Source organism: Monodon monoceros, unplaced genomic scaffold (genome assembly GCF_005190385.1).
Source record: "Monodon monoceros isolate NGI ecotype Baffin Bay Population unplaced genomic scaffold, NGI_Narwhal_1 Super_Scaffold_15, whole genome shotgun sequence".
In the NCBI taxonomy this organism is placed as follows: domain Eukaryota; kingdom Metazoa; phylum Chordata; class Mammalia; order Artiodactyla; family Monodontidae; genus Monodon; species Monodon monoceros.
The window spans coordinates 1,128,340-1,149,827 of NW_021703771.1; the positions used below are offsets into that span (position 1 = coordinate 1,128,340).

General features: G+C 33.2%; 1 protein-coding gene across 1 annotated transcript in view; it reads right to left on the reverse strand.

Moving 5' to 3' along the window:
• The window catches only part of EYS (eyes shut homolog), a 1,642,163-nt gene that overhangs the window by 626,223 nt on the left and 994,452 nt on the right, over window positions 1–21,488 (reverse strand). The window contains exon 27 of the mRNA XM_029223300.1: window positions 18,709–18,859. Coding sequence (XP_029079133.1) covers window positions 18,709–18,859 — 151 coding nt within the window. The remainder of the gene's footprint in view (window positions 1–18,708; window positions 18,860–21,488) is intronic.

Below are 21,488 nucleotides of genomic sequence, written 5' to 3' on the forward strand. Positions count from 1 at the left end.
ATGGCCCTCTCATTGTGTAGATGTGATTCCTCACATCAGTGATAGAGACTTAGGGATAAAGTATAGAAGCCTATGGAACAGTCGGCAGGCATGAGTGGAGAGTGAAGGACAAAATTTCAAGAAATGCAGAAAACACTCTTGGCTTTCTTATTCTAGAAAGTTAGATGAATTAAATTGCCTTAAATGCCAGGAAACTGCATATTTATTAATCCACTATTATAAGTAAGTGATGTAAAAATAGAACGTATATTGAACATTTTAGGAAAACAGAATGGTGTTTATGTTTATACTGAGTATTTAAGAAATTGTTTAACAGATGAACTGGGATCAAATGTTTCATAGCATGAACATCCATTTCACTATCACGATCAATTTCAAAACTTTTATTTCCAGAGTGAAATACACATACTAGAAATAACTTCATAAAGTTCTTTTTTTATGTTTATTTAGCACAAGATAGAATTAAATTTCAATTTTGTAAAGAAACTCAAAATAAAATAATAGTAAAGGATAACAGTTATTCAGTGCAAACCATGCAATATCCCAACCCTTCTTATTACAACCCTAAAATGATTACATCTCCATTTTGCAGATGAAGAAAAAGAAGCCAAGCAAGGTTAAGTGGCTTGCCCAAGGCCCATGCTAAGAATTGAGGGAGCTAGGGTTCTAACTCCAGAGCTCCAATTCTTCTTAGTCTTGGAGCTCTATTTTCTCTTCTGAATGAATGTTTGTAGTGAGGTCATTGAGTCCTTAGAAAGCACTGTGTCATGGGAAGAATGGAGCAGGTCTCAAAAACAATAAGTTGACAAAGTATTGGCACTAAGAGGGTTGTTCTAAATGATCAGAAAGTTGGTTTTGTCTTACTATGCCATGTCACTAGACTCTGCTCATTTTTGTCTTTGAAGGAGCCAGTTACTGACAAAGTTTTAATAACTTTGGATTATGTAACACAATTGGCTTTAAGAAGTACTTCATTTTTGTCTTTATGGGTTATGGGTTATGTTGCAAATTCTCTGAATTTAGGAATTATTTTCCTAAAGTCACAGCCTTCTTAAATTTTACATTATGATTTTTGTGAGATCATTCACCTGAGGGCTCTTTTCTGTAGCCTTCAGCTAAATTAGCCTGAAGTTCTTAGATTTTGCTAGAAAACTATCTCCCAAATTAATATCCTCAAAGCATTTAAGCCAAAAATGGATTTTATTTTACTTGCTGTTGAGTTACTTAGATTATGCTTCAAAATTAAATAGGATTGTAAAATTATGATCTGTATTACTAGAATTCCCTAACCAATAAAAACTTGATTATTTCTTGCTTGACTTTACCCATTGTCCCCTAACCGCTTACAAAGGAATGTTGAAGCACTTTGATTTTAATAAATCTATTAACATAAAAAGGTGCATATGTATTCATTTGTCTCAATTTCATCTGTTATTGTTTTTGTCCATAGTTTAATCTATGGATGAGATGTGTAATTGTGAGGTTTTGTTGACCTGTTTGTTCATTTTAAAATGAAAACCCTGAAGCTTATTATAAATTAATGGAAATTTAGGCAGGGACAGAAGGAACACCGAATGGGAGTCTTTCAAGAGGTGTCCTCAGGGATATTATATGCAAGTTAGGTTATCCTAGGTGAGTAGAATATAACAGAATTTGTGACTTGGCAGGATCTTAATATAAAGAATATCTGTGTAATTCACACTTGAGTAGTGTATTACATATACTATTTAATACCATGTATATTATATATACTAAATATTATATATATATATATATATATATATATATATATATGGCATAAAACCACAGAATTTTGAACTGGAGTAGACTTTGAAAAATAATGCAGTCCCAACTTCATCATTTATAGAAGAGATGTTTGAGATTTAAAGCAGTGGTCAACAATGCAAAAAATACTCTTTTTTTTTTTTTGAGGGAGGGCAGAAGTATGATGAAAAATCAATGTCTGCATTTCAAGTCCAGTATTTTTTTCCACCAATCCAAGTTGTTTCTTAAAAGAGCATATAAAGGTATGTAAAAATATATTTTCTTCTACACGTAGAAATATTTGTCAATCTGCAACATTTACTTGTACCAGGCAGGATTAGAGAGCATTACATTATAGTTATCATGTCCTTTGAGGTCAAAGAGTTTGGCTTAAGTACCAAAAAGCTATGGAGTGTGCTTAACATATATGTGCCTAAGATGTGAACTTGTAAAATGAAAATAATGATATTGATTTGTGGTTGGGATTCCAGTGAGTGATCACCTCGTGTGTAACTGACTAGGAAACCACAGAGCTTTCTATCTGGTCTCCTCTTGTCATTCACAGCCTCATCTCTTTTCAAACTCAATACCAATATGGCTCAAAGCTGAGTGGCATTTTTCAAGAAAAAAGGGTTCAGGACTCTTCAATATTAACTTAAAAACAAATTTAGTAAAATGTGTCATTTTATGCAAAATGTAAAATCAGAGGAGTGACATCAGCAAGATGGCAGAGTAGGAAACCCTGAAATCTCCTTTGTCCCACAAACACACTGATTCAGCAACAGTTCATGGAAAAATTCCCTTTGTGAGAAATCAGAAAGTAATTGAAAGGCTCTAATGCACAGACATCAACATGGAGAATCAAGAAAAAAATGAAAAATTAGGCAAAGATGTTCCAAAAAAGGAAAAAGATAAAAATCCAGAAACTGACTCTAATGAAATAGAGTTATATGATTTACCTGACAGGGATCTAAAGTTAACTCTCATAAACATACTCACCAAGATTAAGAGAAAGATGAATGAACAAATGATAATTTCAACAGAGATATTGAATATAAAATAAAATACTAACCAGAAAGAGTGGAGCTGAAGAACATAACTGAATGGAAAAATTAGCTAAAGGGGCTCAACAGGAGACTAGATCAATTAGAAGAAAGGCTCAGTGAACTTAAAGGCAGGTCACTGGAAATAATACAGTCTGAGGAGCAAAAAGAAAACAAGAATAAAAAAAGGGTAGAAGCTTAATGGAATTATAAGAAACCATCACACTGACAATATGTGCATTGTGAGTGTTCTAGAAGAAGAGATACAGAAATAACCAGAAAGTGTTATTATCTTTCATTATTCAAAGAAATAATAGATGAAAACTTCCTAAATCTAGGGAAGGAAATAGACATCCATATCTAAGAAACCTAAAGAACATCTAAATATGATAAGCCCAAAGAATCCACATTGAGACACATAATCAAATGGCCCAAAGTCAAAGACAAGGTGAATTTTGAAAGCAGCAAGAGAATGACTTTTCACATACATGGGACACTCATAAGACTGAGCAGATTTTTCATCAGAAACCTTGCAGGTCAGAAGTGAGTGGAATGATATATTCAAAATGTTAAAAGAAAAAAAAAAACTGTCAAGAAAGAATACCATATCTGGAAAATCTCTCTTTTATTTTATTTTATTTTTTATTGGAGAATAGTTGCTTTACAATGTTGTGTTAGTTTCTGCTGTACAGCAAAGTAAGTTAGTTATATGTATACATATATCCCCTCATTTTTAGATTTCTTTGCCATTTAGATCACCACAGAGCATAGAGTAGAGTTCCCTGGGCTATACAGTAGGTTCTCATTAGTTATCTATTTTATACATAGTAGTGTATATAAGACTTTCCCAGACAGACGAAAGTTGAGGGAGTTTGTCACTATTATACCTTCCTTATAAGAAATGATAAAAGAGTTCTCCAAGTTGAAATGAAAGGATACTAAACAGTAACATGATAGCATAAGAAAGATAAAACTTCTTGGTAAAGGTAAATGTATAAACATATAAAGAATACTGTATTACTGTAACAGTTGTGGGTAAATCATTTTTAATTCTATCATAATAATGAAAAGATATAATTATTAAAAAATAGCTATAACTAAAAATATGTTAAAAGTTGTACAATATGAATAGATGTAAATTGTGACAATAATAACCACAGTGTGGTATGTGATTGAACTTATGTTGTTATCATACTAAAATACAGTGCTATATCCATAAAAGTTTATGTAAGCCACAAGGTCTAAATAAGTTACATTAAAAAAAAAATGGAAAGGAATCAAAACAGATCAACACAAAATATCAACAAAACACAAAAGAAGACAGCAAGAGAGAAAAAGACAAGAAAAAGAACTACAAGATTAACAGAAAACAACTAAAAAATGGTAACAGCAATTCTTTACCAATAATTACTTTAAATGTAAATGGATTAAACTCCTCACTCAAAAGATAAAGTAGCTAAATAGATAAGTCAAAATGTTATCAAAATATTTGTTGCATATTAAAAAAAAAAACTCCTTTTAGATTTAAGGTTGCACATTGGTTGAAAACAAAGGGATGGAAAAAGATACTCATGAAAATGTTAACAAAAAGAAAGTAAAAGAGGCTATAGTTATATAAGACATAATAGACTTTAAGTCAAAACTGTCATAAAGTCTAAAGGTCATTATATAATAATAAAAAGAGTCAATTCAACAGAAAAACGGAACAATTATAAATATATATACATCCAATATCAGAGCACCTAAAAATATAAAGGAAATATTGACAGAACTTAAGGGAGAAATAGACAACAATACAATAATAGTAGGAGACTTTAATACTCACTTTCAATAATGGATAGAACGTCCTGACAGAAGATAATAAGGAAACAGAGAATTTTCATGACACTATAGATCAATGGACATAATACATATATACAAAATATTCCACCCAACAGTAACAGAATACATATTTTTCACAAGTGCTCATAAATCTTTCTCCAGGATAGACCTCATGTTAGGTAACAAAATGTCTTAACAAATTCAATAAGACAGAAATCATTTTAAGTTTTTTTTTCTTACCACAATGGTACGAAACTGGAAATCAACAACAGAAAGACAACTGCAAAACTCACAAGTATGTGAGAATTAAACATTACACTCTTAAGCAATCATTGAGTCAAAGAGGATATCAGAAAAGGAAGTTAGAAAATACCTCAAGAAAAACAGAAAAGAGAACACAACATACCAAAAATTATGAAATGTAGCAAAAGCTGTACCAATAAGGAAATTCATTGCAATAAGCACCTACATTTAAAATAAAGAAAAATCTAAAATAAACAACTTAATATTACACCTAAAAGAACTAGAAAAAGAAGAACAAACTAAGAACAAAGCAGAACAGAAATAACAAATATTAGAGAAGAAATAAATCAAAGAGACAGTAGAAAAGCAACAGAAACAAAAGACAAAAGAAGAGTTGTTTTTTTGAAAAGATAAACAAAACTGACAAACCCTTAGCTAGACTAAAGAGAAAAAGAGAGAAGACTAAAATAAATAAAATCAGAAATAAAAGAAGAGACATTACAACTGATGTCACAGAAAGAAAAAGGATCATAAAATAATACTTTTAACAACTATATGCCAAAAACCTGGATAACCTAAAAGAAATGCATAAATTCCTAGAAACACACAACCTACCAAGACTAAATCATGAAGAAATAGCAAGTCTGAATAGGCTTATTATTAGTCAGAAGATTGAACTAGTAATCAAAAATGCCCTAGCAAAGAAAAAGCCAGGACCAGATGTCTTCACTGGTAAATTCTACCAAACATTTAAAGGATTAACATCAATCTCAAACTCTTCCAAAAACCTGAAAAAAGGGAACATTTCCAAACTTGTTTTATGAGGCGAGAATTACCCTGATATGAAATCCAGACACAGACATCACAAGAAAAGAAAACTACAAGCTAATATTCTTGTGAAACATAGATGCAAAAATCCTCAATGAAATACTAGCAAATGAAATTCAAAGACATTATAAAAGGAACGTACACCATGAACAAGTGGGATTTAACCCTAGGATGCAAAAATGGTTCTACATATGAAAATCAGTTAATGTGATATACCACATTAACAGAATAAAGGATAAAAATCAGGTCATCTCAGTAGAAAAAAACACATTTGTCAAAATTCAATGCCTTTTCATGATAAAAATATTCAATGAGGCAGAAAAAAAAAAGAAATTACTTCAACATAATAAAGGCCATATTTAATAAGACCATAGCTAACATCATACTCAACAGTGAAAAACTGAAAAATTTTCCTCTATGGTCAGAAATAAGACAAGGATTCCCACTCCTGCCATTTCTCTTTGTTCATAGTACTAGAAGTTTTTGCCAGAGCAACTAGACAAGAAAAAGAAGTAAAAAGGATCCAAAACAGAAAGGAAGAAGTAAAATTGCCTGTGTCTCCAGACACCATGATCTTATATATAGAAAGCTCTAAAGAGTCAACAAAAGAAACAATAACACAAACTATTAGAATTAAAAAGTAAATTCACTAAAGTTCCAGGATACAAAATAAACAAAAAATTAGTTGCTCTTCTATTCACTATGTACTATATAAAAAGAAAATGAGGAAAATAATCCCATTTAAAATAGCACCAAAAAGAACAAAATACCTAGGAATAAACTTACATAAGGAGGGCTTCCCTGGTGGCACAGTGGTTGAGAGTCCACCTGCCAATGCAGGGGACACGGGTTCGTGCCCCAGTCCAGGAAGATCCCACATGCTGTGGAGCAGCTAGGCCTGTGAGCCATGGCCATTGAGCCTGCAAGGCCAGAGCATTGCTCTGTGATGGGAGAGGCCACAACAGTGGGAGGCCTGTGTACCGTGAAAAAAAAAAAAAAAAACTTACATAAGGAAATAAAAGACATATATACTGACAACTATAAAACACTGATGAAAGAAATTAAACCAGACACAAAAATGGAAGGGCATCAGTGTTCATGGATTGGAAGACTTTATATTGTTAAAGGGTCCGTATTACCAAAAACAGTCCATAGATTCAATCCCTGTCAAAGCCCAATGGCATTTTTTTCAGAAAAAGAATAAACAACACTTAAATTCACATGGGACTACAAAAGATTATGAACAACCAAATAAATCTTGAGAAAAAACAGAGATGGAGGCATCACACTTCCTGATTTCAAATAATACTACAAAGACACAGTAATCAAAACAATATGGTACTGGCATAAAGACAGACATGTAGACCAATGGAACAGAATAGACAGCTTAGAATTAAATCCATGCATCTACAGGTCTTTGACAGGGTACACAATAGGGAAAGGATACTGTCTTCAACAAATTGTGCTGGGAAAACTGAATATCTACATGCCAAGGAATAAAACTGGACTCTTATCTCATACCATAAACAGAAATCAATTCAAAATCGACTAAAGACTTAGACATGAGATCTGAAACTATAAAACTCCTAGAAGAAAACAGAGGGGAACCCTTCATGACATGGCCTTTTCAATGATTTCATGACTATAACACCAAAACTACAGGCAATAAAAGCAAGAATAGACGAGTGAGACTACATCCAACTAAAAAGCTTCTGCATAGCAAAGGAAATAATCAACGGAGTGAAAAGGCATCCTACAAAATGGGAGGAAACATATGCAAACAATACATCTGATAAGGGGTTAATCTTCAAAATATATAAGGTACTTCTACAACTCAATAGGAAAAAACTAATAGCCCAATTAAAAATGAACTAAAGGCTTGAATAGGCATTTCTCCGAAGAGGACATTCACATTCCCAGGGGCAACAGGTATATGGAAGAATGTTTAAGGTCACTAATCATCAGAAAAACACATATCAAAACCACAATGTGGTATCAACTCACACCTGTTAGAATGGCTCCTGAAACCACATACAAGGCCCTGTGTCCCTGTCCTTTGAAGTAAAAGGCTTTTGCTTTAGTCTCCTAGGTTTCCCCTGAGTCTCAAAATACTGACTCAAGAGTTAGTAATTAGGAAATGTGAAGATGTAAAGACAAAGAACACTCATTGGGTTGGGAAACTGGAAAAATTTAAATTATAAACCAGCCACATAGCAGATTCACCAAACTCCCAGTTCCATGAAAGACAGATAAAAGTCTGACACACATTCCTAAGTTGTTTTTATAGGAAGCAGATCCCTGCCAGCTGAAAACTGCTGACTGCAAGCACATAGACCCCAGACTGGCTGAAACCAGAAGATTGATAATGCTTGAAAATTCATCTTGATGCCAACCAATCTGAGAATTGTGCACAAGCTGATCATGCCCCCTGCAGCTCCCTCCCTCTCACTGCCTTTAAAACTTTTGTCTCCTAACTGGCAATTGGAGATGCTCTTAGGACATTAGTTGGCCACCTTCCCAGGTTGCTGACCTCCTGAATAAAGCAACTTTTCCTTTTCCACCAACACTTGTCTCTCAAGTGTTGGTCTTTCCAGTGGTGAGCAGCTGAACTTGGGTTTGGTACTGGCCTTTTCTGGATATATCTACATATATATAGATATGTATATTAGATATACATCTATATAAAATGACACATGTTGGTGAGAATGTGGGGAAATTAGAACCCATGTACACTATTGGTGGGAATGCAAACTGGTACAGCTGCTGTAGAAAACAATATGGAGCAACCCATTTCTGGGTATTTATTCAAAAATATTGAAATAATTCCTTGTACATTTTTATAATGAGATTAAATAATTAAGGTGAAGTAGATATGATGGTGAGTATAAGCCAGTGCTCTTGAATAAAAGAAACTATGATTAAAATAATGGAGAACTTTTCAAAACTAGAAACACACACTAATGGAAGAATTAAGAAGAGATCCTAAGAGTATAAGAAAGAATCTGGAGTGGGGGAAGACTGAAAGACAGGCCCTCCCAGATTTCAGACAGAGTTTTGCAAGAATAGCAAAAAATATATGCAGAGCTGATAAAGAGGTGGGTCAGAGCAAAAAATGGAAAAGCAGTCGGTGTAGAAAGAGAATCTGTCTTGTTGAGTAGGAGACAGTTTGTGCTGTACCACAAAGTGAGGCTGAGTCCACAATGGGTTGCTGGCTAAGAAAGTCAGCCTTCATGTGGGAATAAATTAAAAGTGGTTCTTATATTTGCAAGGAATGAGAAATAATTCTCATTAAGTTGGTCTGCACCTGATATTTTGTTGACTTGTGGGCAGGTGCCATTGATGTCAGATGAATGAATGAATGACTTACAACAGTGAATTTTAGAATGTTGCAATGAAATCTTGATGTCTTTATTATTTTTCTTATGTTTGTCAGAGATGTGCCTATTTAAAGGACTCTGCTTACCATAGAGTGACTCTGTTTTCAAGATTGAATGGACAGAAAATGAGGACAGACTAGGGATTAACTTTTTTTTTCATCATTTACAGAACACAAGAGGGTTGAATGTTTTCATCTTTCTTGATTTTTTTCACTAATGTGTTCCAATTTATTTTTGACTACATTGTGTCCATCTAAGAAGTGTCTTGGAAGAACTCAGAAAGCCTGACAAGCATCCTCTAACGTGTATCATAAACAATTTACTGAAGTGTCATTACCTCTCTAAGCTGATAATAAGCTATGACGAGTAACATAAGACATCAAAATATTCTACAGAAAGAGAAACATTGATAATTTAGGTGGAGTTTTCATTTATTCTTCAGGAATCTATCACAACTTCTAAAAGAGAATTCCATCTTTGTCTTAGACTATTAATCTAACAATAACTTTTTTGGCTAAGATATTTTCATGGCTGATGATTTACAGTATTTTTTGTAAAAGTGTGTGTATTTGTAACAAGTTAGTTATTAAATATGCAAATCAATGTTTTGAATGTACATAAAGCAATAATACTTATTTGCTTTACCAAAGTGTTCTTGTTTTCTCAAGGGATTCATTTAAAATTTTTAAAATTATTAAACTCTTCTACTATGTTAAAATTAAAAATTAAAATGTTTGTTTAGATTCTTGAAATCAGTCACTATTATGGACTGAATATTTGCATTCCCCTAAAATTTGTATGTTGAAATCCTAGCCCCCCAATATGTTGGTATTAGGAGGTAGGGGCCTTTGGGAAATGATTAGGTCATGACAGTGGAGTCATAATTAATGGAATTAGTGCCCTTATAGAAAATACTCCAGAGAACTTTCTTGTTCCTTCTGCCAGTATGAGGACACAGCTAGAAGACATGTGTCTATGAACCAGGAAATAGGCTCTCATCAAATTTCAGTTAACTAGCACTATGATCTTGGACTTCCCAGCCTTCATAACTGTGAAAAATAAATGTTGTTTAAGCCACCCAGTCTATGGTATTTTGTTATAGCAGCCCAAATGGACTAAGTCAGTCTTTGATTCTTCAAAAATTACAATCCTCTAAAAGAGTACATGCTGTCATATATTCTGTTTTTAATATTAGTAATTGACTTGAATGTGAAAAACAAAAGAAAACTAGCATCTTTCCAGAACACATTTTATGTTATCAGTTTCTGTAGAAAGAGAAAAAAAATCCTCTAATGGATTAATAATATTTATTTACTTGCATAATTATTTTATTTGCTTTTATATTTAGCAAGGAGAGCAGTTGGTGATATTGTAACTTGGTCTGCGTTTATTTGGGATTAAGGTTTGTTGTCCTTAAGCAACTTGGACCCAAAAGCAGGAGTCCATGTACTGAGAAGTATAAGTAATTAAAGCACTACCAAGGAAAGTGTTTTCCTACCTCCAGAGAGGGGGGATTTACTCTTGGACCATAGAAGTTATCACCATTATGGTCATTAGGGGACACAGAATTTTTCACACTTCAGGCAAAAAATTGAATATGTCTGTTTCATTCTCTCCTCACATACTGAGATCTGTGTGTTTTTGTTAAAGGAAACATTAAACCTGTTAGCACATACACATTGGATTGGGAACTTTTATCATGTGGAGGGGCTCTGGCCAGTATAGAAGAACACTACTGGAAACTTGGAATCAGGAGAATAATTTTAGCTTAGCACTTATTGGCTAGAGGAATCAACAATTGTTATCTTCCTTAGTGTTTTATACTGCAAACCTGTTGTTTTTAATTTTCTGAGTACTGACAACCCACTGAGCTTAAACAGAAGCTCTGAATCAGAACACAATAATTACATGATATTCAGAGGTGCTACATTGCACACAAATTCACAAAGTTAGCTTTCCTTTCTTTTTTTCTGATTTATCATATGATTTCTAAGTATTACATGGATATATTTTATAGTCTGTTTAATAATATAAGTATATATCACAAACAAACTCACTTGCTCACATACATACAGTTACAATGACATAATAATATTTAAGAAAAAAAAGTAAAAATCAATAAGGGGCTGACATAAAATCTTTCAAATATAGCTTATTTAACAAGGAGGTGAAACCTGCTTAGAGTTGGCTGTTCCTTTTAATTTCAATGTAACTTTAATGGTCCACACACTGAATTCCCTCTAAATTTGATTGCAACAAATGCCTTGTTGCTTTACATCACAGGACACATTTAAGTTTTTAATAAGACAATCCTTTAGTAAATTCCAATCTTCTCAAACAAGATTTTAGGAGAAAAAATCTGTAGATTATAGTCAAAACTCTACTTTGACACTCTGTCCTCCCCTAGATTATAACCTCTCTCTCTCTCTATTAACTAGCTTCCAGTAAAAGTAATCTAAAATCACTGCTGCTTCTTCTATTCCATTTATTCTTACTCAAAATATATTTTCCCCATTGTATATTCTTTCCTCTTTTGTCATAGATTAATTGTTCATATATGTGTAGGTTTATTACTGGGCTCTTGGTTCTATTCCATTGATCTATGTATCTGCTTTTCTGGCAATAACATACTGTTTTGATTACTACAGCTTTATAATTTACTTTGAAATAAGGGCCTGTGATACCTCCAGCTTTGTGCTTTTTTTAAAATCAGGATTTGACTATTTGGGGTCTTTTGTGGTTCCATATAAATTAAAATTTTTTTGTTTCATATATATGAGAAATATCCTTGTGATTTTAACAGGGATTGCGCTGAATTTGTAGATTCCTTTATACCTAAAGGTATAAAGGTATAATATGGACATGTTAACAACGTTAATTCTTCCAATCTATAAGCATGAGACATCTGTCCATTTATTTGTGCCCTCAATTTCTTTCAACAATGTCTTACAGTTTTCAGTGTACTGGCTAAATTTATTGTATTATTGTACCTAATTGTATTATTTTTGTTGTGATTGTAAATGGGATTGATTTCTTAATTTATCTTTCTGCTAGCTCATTTTTAACATGTAGAAATGCAACCAACTTTTGTTTATTGATTTTGTACCCTTTGAATTTACTATATTTGTTTATTACTTCTGATAGTTTTTTGGTCAGCTTTCTATATATCAAATCATGTCATGCACAAATAGTGACAATTTTACATCTTCCTTTCCAGTTTAAGTGCCTTTATTTCTTTTTCTTGCCTAATTGCTCTGGCTAGGACTTGCAATGCTGTATTGAATAAATGTGGTAAGAGTGTACATCTTTGTTTTGTTCCTTATTTTAGGACAGCTTTCAATTTTTCACAGTTGAGAATGTTGTTAGCTGTGATATATTTGACCTTTATTACCTTAAGGTACTTTTCTTTTATATACATCTTATTGAGAATTTTTATCATAAGTGGGCATTGAATCTTGTTGAATGATTTTTCTGCATTTATTGAGATGATCATATGAGATGATCATTACTAATGTGGTGTATGATATTGACTACTTTTTTTATGTTGAAACCTGCTTGTATTCCTGGAATAAATACCACTTGATCATAGTGTATGATACTTTTAAAGTATTGTTGTATTTGGTTTGCTAACATTTTGTTGAGGATTTTAGAGCCTACATTCATCAGAGGTATTGGCATGTAATTTTCTCTTTTGTGCTTTGTTCTTTTCTGGTTTTGATGTCAGGTGATGTTGGCTTCCTAAAATAAGTTAGAAAGCATTCATTCAAGTTTTTGGAAGAGTTTGAGGGAGGTAGATATAAATTCTTTGCATGTTTGGTAGAATTCATCTGTAAAGCTATTAAGTTCTAAAGTTTTATATTTGGGGAAGTTTTTGGTTACTGTTTCAATCACCTTACTAGCAATGGATTCATCCATTTATATTTTCTATTTCTTTATGATTCCATCTTGGAATGTTGTATGATACTAAGAATTTGTCCATTTCTTATAGGCTGCCCAATTTGTTGGCATATAGTTCTTCATAGTATTCTCTTATAATCCTTTGTATTTCTGTGTATCTGTTGTACTTTCTTCTCTTTCATTTCTGATTTTATTTACAGAGTCTTTTTTTTTCCTTAGTGAGTCTAACTAAAGATTTGTCAACTTTTTTTATCTTTCCAAAGAACAACGTTTTAATTTCATTGATCTTTTCAATGGTCTTTTAAGTCTCTATTTCTCTTATATACACTCTCATCTTTATTTTTCCATTCCTTCTACTGACTTTGGGCTTTGTTCTTTTTCTACTTCCTTTTAGTAATACTGTTTACTTTAGATATTTCTTATTTCTAGAGATAGGCCTGTATTGATATAAACTTCCCTCTTTGTACTGCTTTTGCTGTATCATATAGATTTTGATATGTTGTATTTTCATTTTCTTTTGTCTTCTGGTAATTTTTGATTCCTTCTTTGATTTTTTTGTTGATCCACAATAGTTTAGTATCATGCTGTTCAGTCTCCCCATGTTTCTGATTTTTTCAGCTTTCTTCTTATAGTTGATTTCTAGTTTCATAACATTGTAATAATAAAAGATGTTTGATATGATTTCAATCTTCTTAATAGCACTGAGATTTGTTTTGTGTCCTATCATGTGGTCTATCCTTGAGAAAGTTCCATGTGCACTTAAGGAAAATGTGTATTCTGCTACATTTGGATGGAATGTTCTGTGCAGATCTAACAAATCCATCTGGTCTAATGTTTCATTTAAGACCACTATTTCCTTGTTGACCTTCTGTCTGGATGATCTATCCATTGATGTAAGTGGAGTGATAAATTCCCCTACTATTATTATCAATTTCTCTCATTAAGTTTGTTAATAATTGCTTCACATATTTTGGTGTTCCTATGTTAGGTGCATATATAATAATAAGTGTTATGTCTTCTTGATCAATTTTCCCCTTTATCATTCTATAGCATTCATCTTTGCCTGTTATGCTTATTGACTTGAGGTCTATTTTTTTTCTGATATGAGTGTGGCTACACCTACTTTCTTTTGGCTGCCATTATCCATCCTTTCATTTTGAGCCTACGTTTGTCTTCAGAGCTGAGGTGAGTCTCCTGAAGGCAGCATACAGTCAGTCTTGCTTTTTAATCTACTGAGCCACTCTGTGTCTTTTGACTGATGAATTCAATCCATTTATATTTAGGGTGATTATTGATAGATGAGGACTTATTACTGCCATTTGATCTTTTGTTTTCTGTTTGCTTTATATCTCCATTGTTTCTTATTACTTGGGCTTCTGTCTGTTGTTTTGGTTTTGTGGTTTTCTATGATGATTTTCTCTGTTTTCTCTTTTTTTATATTAATGTCTCTGCTCTAAATTTATGTTTTGTGTTACCATGGGGTTTGTATAAAACATTGTATAGATAAAATAGTCCTTTTTCTGCTGATAGCATCTTATCTTCATTTACCTATACAGGTTCTGTCTATCTTCTCTTTCCCTTTTGTGTTGTTGTTTTCCAAATTTTCCCTTTTTATGTTGTAAGTTTGTTACCGAGTTGAAGTAGCTATAGTTATTTTTTCTCTTTTTTGTCATTTAAACTTTATGCTATAATAAAGTGTTTATAAACCTATTCTGATATAGAATTGCAATTTTCTTATTCTTATTGTCTATTTATCACCTTATTCATTGTTTTATGTACTTTTGACTTTTTGTTTTCTGGTAGCAGAGCTCCTTTCAACATTTCTTTTAAGGCAGGGCTAGAGTTGATGAGCTCCCTCAGCTTTTGTTTCTCTGGGAAAGACTTTTTTTCTCCTTCATATCTGAAGGACAACCTTGATGGATAGAGTATTCTTGTAAGAAGGTTTTATTTTTCAGTATTTTGAGAATATCATTATGCTCCCTCCTGGCCTGTAATGTTTCTGCTGAGATCTGCTGATAACTTAATGAGGGTTCCTTTGTAGGTTATCATCCCTTTTTCCATGGCTGCTTTTAAAATTCTTTCTTTGCCATATTTACTTTTGACAATTTTAATATAGTCTGTCTTGGGAGAGGTCTTTTTGCATTTCAGTAACTAGGTATTCTCTTAGCTTCATGGACTTGTATATCAAGTTTCTTTCCCAGGTTTAGAAAGTTCTCAGGTATTATTTGCTTAAATTAACTCTCTGCTCCCTTCCCCCTCTATTCTCTGGGACACCCGTTACCCTAATGCTCTTCCTAAAAGACTCAGATATGTTTCATAGAATTTCCTCATTTTATTTTATACCTTATTCTTTTCACTCTTCTACTTGTATCATTCTAGATTTCTATCTTCAAACTCACTAATTCTTTCTTTCATATGGTCTGCTCGTTTCTAATGTTTTCTAATGCATTCGTCATCTTGTTTGTCAATTTCTTCAGTTTCAGAATTTCTGTCTGTTTCTTTTATAGAGTTTCAATCTCTTTGGTAAAGGATTCATTTTGTTCATTGATTTTTTCCATGAGCATACTGAACTGCTTTCTGAGTTGTCTTGTAGCTCATTGCTTTACTTCATGACAAATATTTTGAAATCTCTATCAAATTGCAATATGCAGTGTCACTAAGTTTGGTTTATGGAGAATAGTAATTTTCTTTCTGTGGTACAGTGTTACTATGGTTCTTAATTGTGCCTGATGATTTGTTCCTAAGATGATGCATTTGAAGCCTCTCTCTACTTGATTCTATCGATTCAATAGGTGAGAAATTACAGGTCTTTTTTGTTGTTGCAGTAGGCATTGATATAGCATAAGTTTTCAGTTTCTCTCACCTGAGCCGCCTCTGGTCATACTTGAGAGTCAGTAATTTTCACTCTCCATGGCCTCTGCCAAAGGTGTATTCCTGTGCCCTTGTTACCACCACTTATGCTTCCAGGGTCATTGGTGCCTTGCTGCTGTCAATGTCAATGTCATTGCCACCTGGGGTCCAGGATGCTGGGCTCCTCCTCTGTGTCTGGGATCGCCACAGGCTCTACTGTCTCAGTGGGAAGAAAGGTAGGGAATCTGGGCACCTCTGCCATGATCAGTGTTAAGTTTGCAGGCTCTGCCATTGTGGGTGGGTGGGTGCTGGAAGTGGAGATGTCTCTGTAGCTGTGGGGATGGGGTCCCTGACCCTGCTGCTGCTGCTGCTCCTCTGTTGCCTGTGGCTGGGGGCCTGGGTCACCTGTGCCACCTTCCCTGCTGCTGCTGGATTCTCTGCAGCTGCAGGCTCAGCTGCCATGGCTAGAGGGCCAGGATTGAAGGCACTGCCTCTGCCACTTCCCTGGTTCTGCCTCCTCTGTGTGTTCCAGTCCATGCTCCTTTAGATAGACAGATGTGAGGAATTCTCCAGCATCCTGGTTTGTTGGGCAGAAGCATCTTTGTTGAGTTGTGGATAGTTTACTAGTTGTAGGTTGAAGGGGAGAGACAGAGCATCTCACTATACTGTGTTGCTGACATCACTCAAGGCTCATATTTCAAATGAATTATTCTATGTCACAATGTTCTGCTGATATAGATGATGTGCAGCAGGAATGTAATGATGCAAAGAACTGATGAGGTAGTGATATTTGCAAGCCAGTTGTTAAATATTTGAAAATGATCCCTGCCCAAAGTAACAACTACCAAAATGAACCTGCCTTCTGTTCCTGTAAACAAACTTGTGATTTCCACATGAATTCCCTGCTTACATAAGCCAACCTGGTCATTCAAATTCTGAAGTTTTCTATCTTCGTATCTATAATTATTCACAAATACCTTGGCTTCTGCAGTCATCCTCTCACTCTTATTGCACAGCATCATTTCTTGTTTAATTATGCTTATTGACTAACTACCATTTCTTGACCTGTAGTCTAAACCTTTTCAATCCTATACTTTTGTTGCTACCTGAGTGAAAACTACATGCCATTCCTTGTTCAAACTTCTTAAATGGTTCCTCCAGGCACCAGCCTATAAATATACACTTTTTTGTATTTCATTCAGGATCCATTGTGCTCAGACTGCGTGATGAATTTTCCAACAACAAGCCTTCCTCCTGCTCAATTCACATTAAAATCCATGTCTCCCCAGTAATAAATTACTTCTACTCCCACTCTTCCTTTCCTAGGGCTTCCCATTACTAAGCCTGTGTGTGTGTGATGTTTTGTCTGCCTGCAATGACCGTCTATGTATTATGTATCTGATCATCCCTCAGATCTCTACCTAACTACAAACTCCCTTACTCCCCTAAGGAGATCAGAAGGCTTCCTTTCCTGTTTTTCTATATTGGCTCCATATTTTGTTTGTATTTCAATTAGAGTAAATACCTATCTGTATTGGAGATACTTGTGTATCTCCTTGAGTCTTAAGAACCTGCTTTTAATTAATGTATACTCACAAAAATTAAATTCTATATGAAAACTCACCTTTTATTTGGGAAATATATAATAGTTATGAAATGAGAACAATCCAAATATAAATGACTAAAGATAAATTTACGTAAATTTTTAGAATCTTTTAATCCATTTTTGAACTATTCATTCAAAAGATGTTCATTGAGAACTTACTATGTAACAGAAACTATCCTTGCCTTGGGGGATAGAAAGGTAAACAAAACAGATATTTTCTAATCTTATTGAGCTTATAGGCTGGTTTATCTAGGAAAAAGTCAATAAAGTGTATTAATATAATAGAAAAAGGCCCATAAGTCTGTTTAATGATAAATAAATATACTGTTAATGGAGTAAAGCTGAATCTAAAGTAAATTCCATATGCTTACAGTTATGTAATTTCCTTATTTTGTTTAAGGCATATGTGTCACATCAACTATGCAGGAGACTTTTGTCCTTTATGTATATTTGTTGTGATTTTTTTTAAGTTTACTTATAATGGAATCATAATAGTTATCAAATAGTGAGTAGATTTACACCCAATTCATATTACTTGTGAGAATTTTAAGTAATAGCATTTTATATTTCCAAAAATATAAAAATAGTATGTTCAAATATGTAGAGTACAATGATAAATACAGTAGGAGAAAATATCCATAAATGGTACACTTATGGTACATTAAGCTATTGGTACACTTAACAAGCAATGTCAAATTTTTAAAGTAATGGCCTATAATAACAAAGTGGAACCATATAATCAATACCATTTAAGTAAGCATGCAAGCTCTCATCCTAAAATACAGGTTAATAATGATAACAATGAGCTAATTACCTAAATGGAGATTTAGCGAGTAGGCTGGCATAAGCACAGAACTCAGTAGAGAGTGTTCTTATACTTGGGAACCCTTTGTGAAGCAGAGACTGGGGGATGGAGTTCCAGTTCCATTTCTTGAATCATATTTTATGTGTGGATATATGAGCCAACTCCTCATATATCCAGGGAAATCACAAGCATAAGGGTGAAGAAAAGCACACACACTTAATTTTACCATGAAATATAATGCATGTTAAGATGGGAAAGCAGCTTGACACTGGAGTAACTCTAAGTAATGAGAACAATACACTTTTAGTACACTTTGGCAGAATGGATGGCGACATATATGTTAGTAGAATGCAAAAAAAATTTTTTTGAAACCATGTAGATAATCCCACTAACGAGGAAACTTCTAAAGTTTTCCCACTTTTCCTTTTCATACAATAACATAAGGAATATATTTTACGTCATCAACAGAAATACCTGGTTTGCTTCATGAAGATCTGGAAGTCCACCAATAAAGACAGACCCTGATTCTGGCAGTGCTTTTCCTGGTACATAACCAATAGATTCGCTTGCTTTTATAGTCTTCCCTAGAATAGTCAGTTCAGCTTTACATGGATCCAATTCTTGCCTGCAACCATTTAGATAACAAATTTATGGTTTTAGCATGTGTTGTAAAAACATGTTTGACCAATTAGTTACGCTATTAACAAAAGAAGAAAGACTTAAGTACATAGATTATCTCACCATAAAACCAACAAAGCCAGAAGTAGATTAATCTATTCTAAATTAGAAATCCTCAATGATTTTAGCACATAAATATAAAGTTAAACTTTAATAAAACAACAAACTGTAGCAATCACCTAAAGAAATAAACAAATCCTGATAATAAACAGATGTTTCTCAAAAATAACTAAAACAATGTTAGAGCATAATATTCTACTTCAGTTTTTTACATTGTTAATTTTCTCTGTGAGTGAAAATTATTGAAAGGGATCAGGTTTAGATATGGTTATCTGGTGTACTATATATCTTTAGGTTGAAAATAGTAATACAGCAGCGAGTAATTAGTTGTGGAAATATAAACCATAGCAAGAAGTATAGCAAGTAAAATTAAAAAAAATAATTTAACTAAATATAACTTAATTAGGAGATTTCCAGCAATAATTTTTAAATGCCCATTTTTTAGAAAGATGAGAAAAAATGCTTCAACTTGTAGATATGCATGTCTTACTCACTCTAGCCATCTGTTTAACTAATCATCTAATCCAGGTATTAGAAACAGTGGCCCATAGGTCAAATCTTGCCTGCCACCTCTTTATAAATAAAGTTTAATTGGAACAGAACCACACATTTCTTTACATATAATCTAAGGCTGCTTTCATGGCAGAGTTGATAGTTGCAACAAAGACTCTGAGACATGAAGACCCAAAAATATTTGTTATCTAACACTATAGAAAAATTTGGTAGATCCACTGTCTAGTCAATTTATTTGTTTACCTACACAGCAAGTAACCTTAATTATAATGCTTTTTGAGATACTCATATTGTAAGGCACCCATGTAACATTCACCTATGTCATCCTATATTATGAATATGTGACATTCTGCCTCTTCTTTTATCTATCTTTATTAAAGTAAAGTTGATTTACAACATCATATAAGTTTCAGGTGTACAAAACAGCGACTCAACATTTTTATACATTATACTCCATTTAAAGTCATGACAAAATAATGGTTATATTTCCCTGTGCTGTACGGTACTCTTCTGTAGCTTATCCATTTAATATATAGTCATTTGTACCTCTCAATCTCCTACCCCCATCCTTCCTCTCCCCACCATGGTCCTCCTCACTGGTAACCACCAGTCTGTTCTCTGTACCGGTGAGTCTGTTTCTGTTTTGCTATATTCATTTGTTTTATGTTTTAGATTCCACATGTAAGTGATAACATAGAGTATTTGTGTCTCTCTGATTGACTTATTTCATGTCTCTCTCTGATTAACTTATTTCAGTAAGCATGATACCTTCTAGGACTATCCATGTTGTTAACAAATGGCAGAGTTTCATTTCTTAAAATTGGGATTCAGTTGATTTACAATATTATATTAGTTTCAAGTGTACCACATAGTGATTCAAATTTTTTTAGGTTATAATCCATTTACAGTTATAAATTATGGAAGCAGCCTAAGTATCCATCAACAGATGAATGAATAAAGAAGATGTGGTATTTGTATATTTACATAAAGTTTTTTAATGGAATTATGCATGATGCAATGGGTAAAGGGTAAATCTCTATGAACTACCATATTGTGATCATACTCAAGTAAGCCCTACCTAGGTCAAGAGGTAGAAACTTACTCTTAAGAATCCCCACTCCAACTCCGGTACACTTTATCACACACCCTCCAACTTCATTCAACATTATGCTTTCCATATTCACCTTTGGCATTGAATTTAATAGCAGTTTGTTCTTTCTCAACATATTTTATATTGATATTTTACAAATTACTTATTTCAGTGTTGGTGTACATTTTGGTGCTATCATGAATATTGATGATATAAACATGCTTGTGTATATTGTTTGGTGCAATATATATGCATTTCTGTTGAGGATTTAACAAAAATCACTTAGAGTTCTCCATATTTGGGATATATATATGCTCTGTTTGTGTTGTGAACATTTTATTTTTCTTTTCAGTGTCTCACATTTTTACTGTCTTAATAGTGTCTTTTAATGATCAAAAGCTCTTAATTTTAATGTATGGCAATAGATCAAACTTTTATATAATGATTCATATTTTGTTGTTCCTTTTCTATGTCATTTTTGAAAATATTATTTTACTACTGACGCTTAGCTCCACAATCTACTAGGGATTGGTTTTTTATATAGTCTCAGGTATGTATCAATCATAAATCATGTTCACATATATATGAGTCTGTTTCTAGACTCTCTATTCTGTTCCACTGGTTAATTTTTCTATCTTTGTGTAAATATATCACTGTCTTAAAACTTACTCTAAAAATATAGTATTTAATACCCAGTAGAGTACGTAAGTATTCCTACTTGTTTTTTCCTCCCCTATATTGTTTTTAGTGATAGGTGTTTGTGTGTGTCTTTGTGTTCCTGGGATCTCTATTTTATTGGTCTAAATTTCTAACCCTGTACCAATACCACACTGTGAAATACTAATATTATATATATATATATATATATATATATATATATATGAGAGAGAGAGAGAGAGAGAGCATCCTTCAA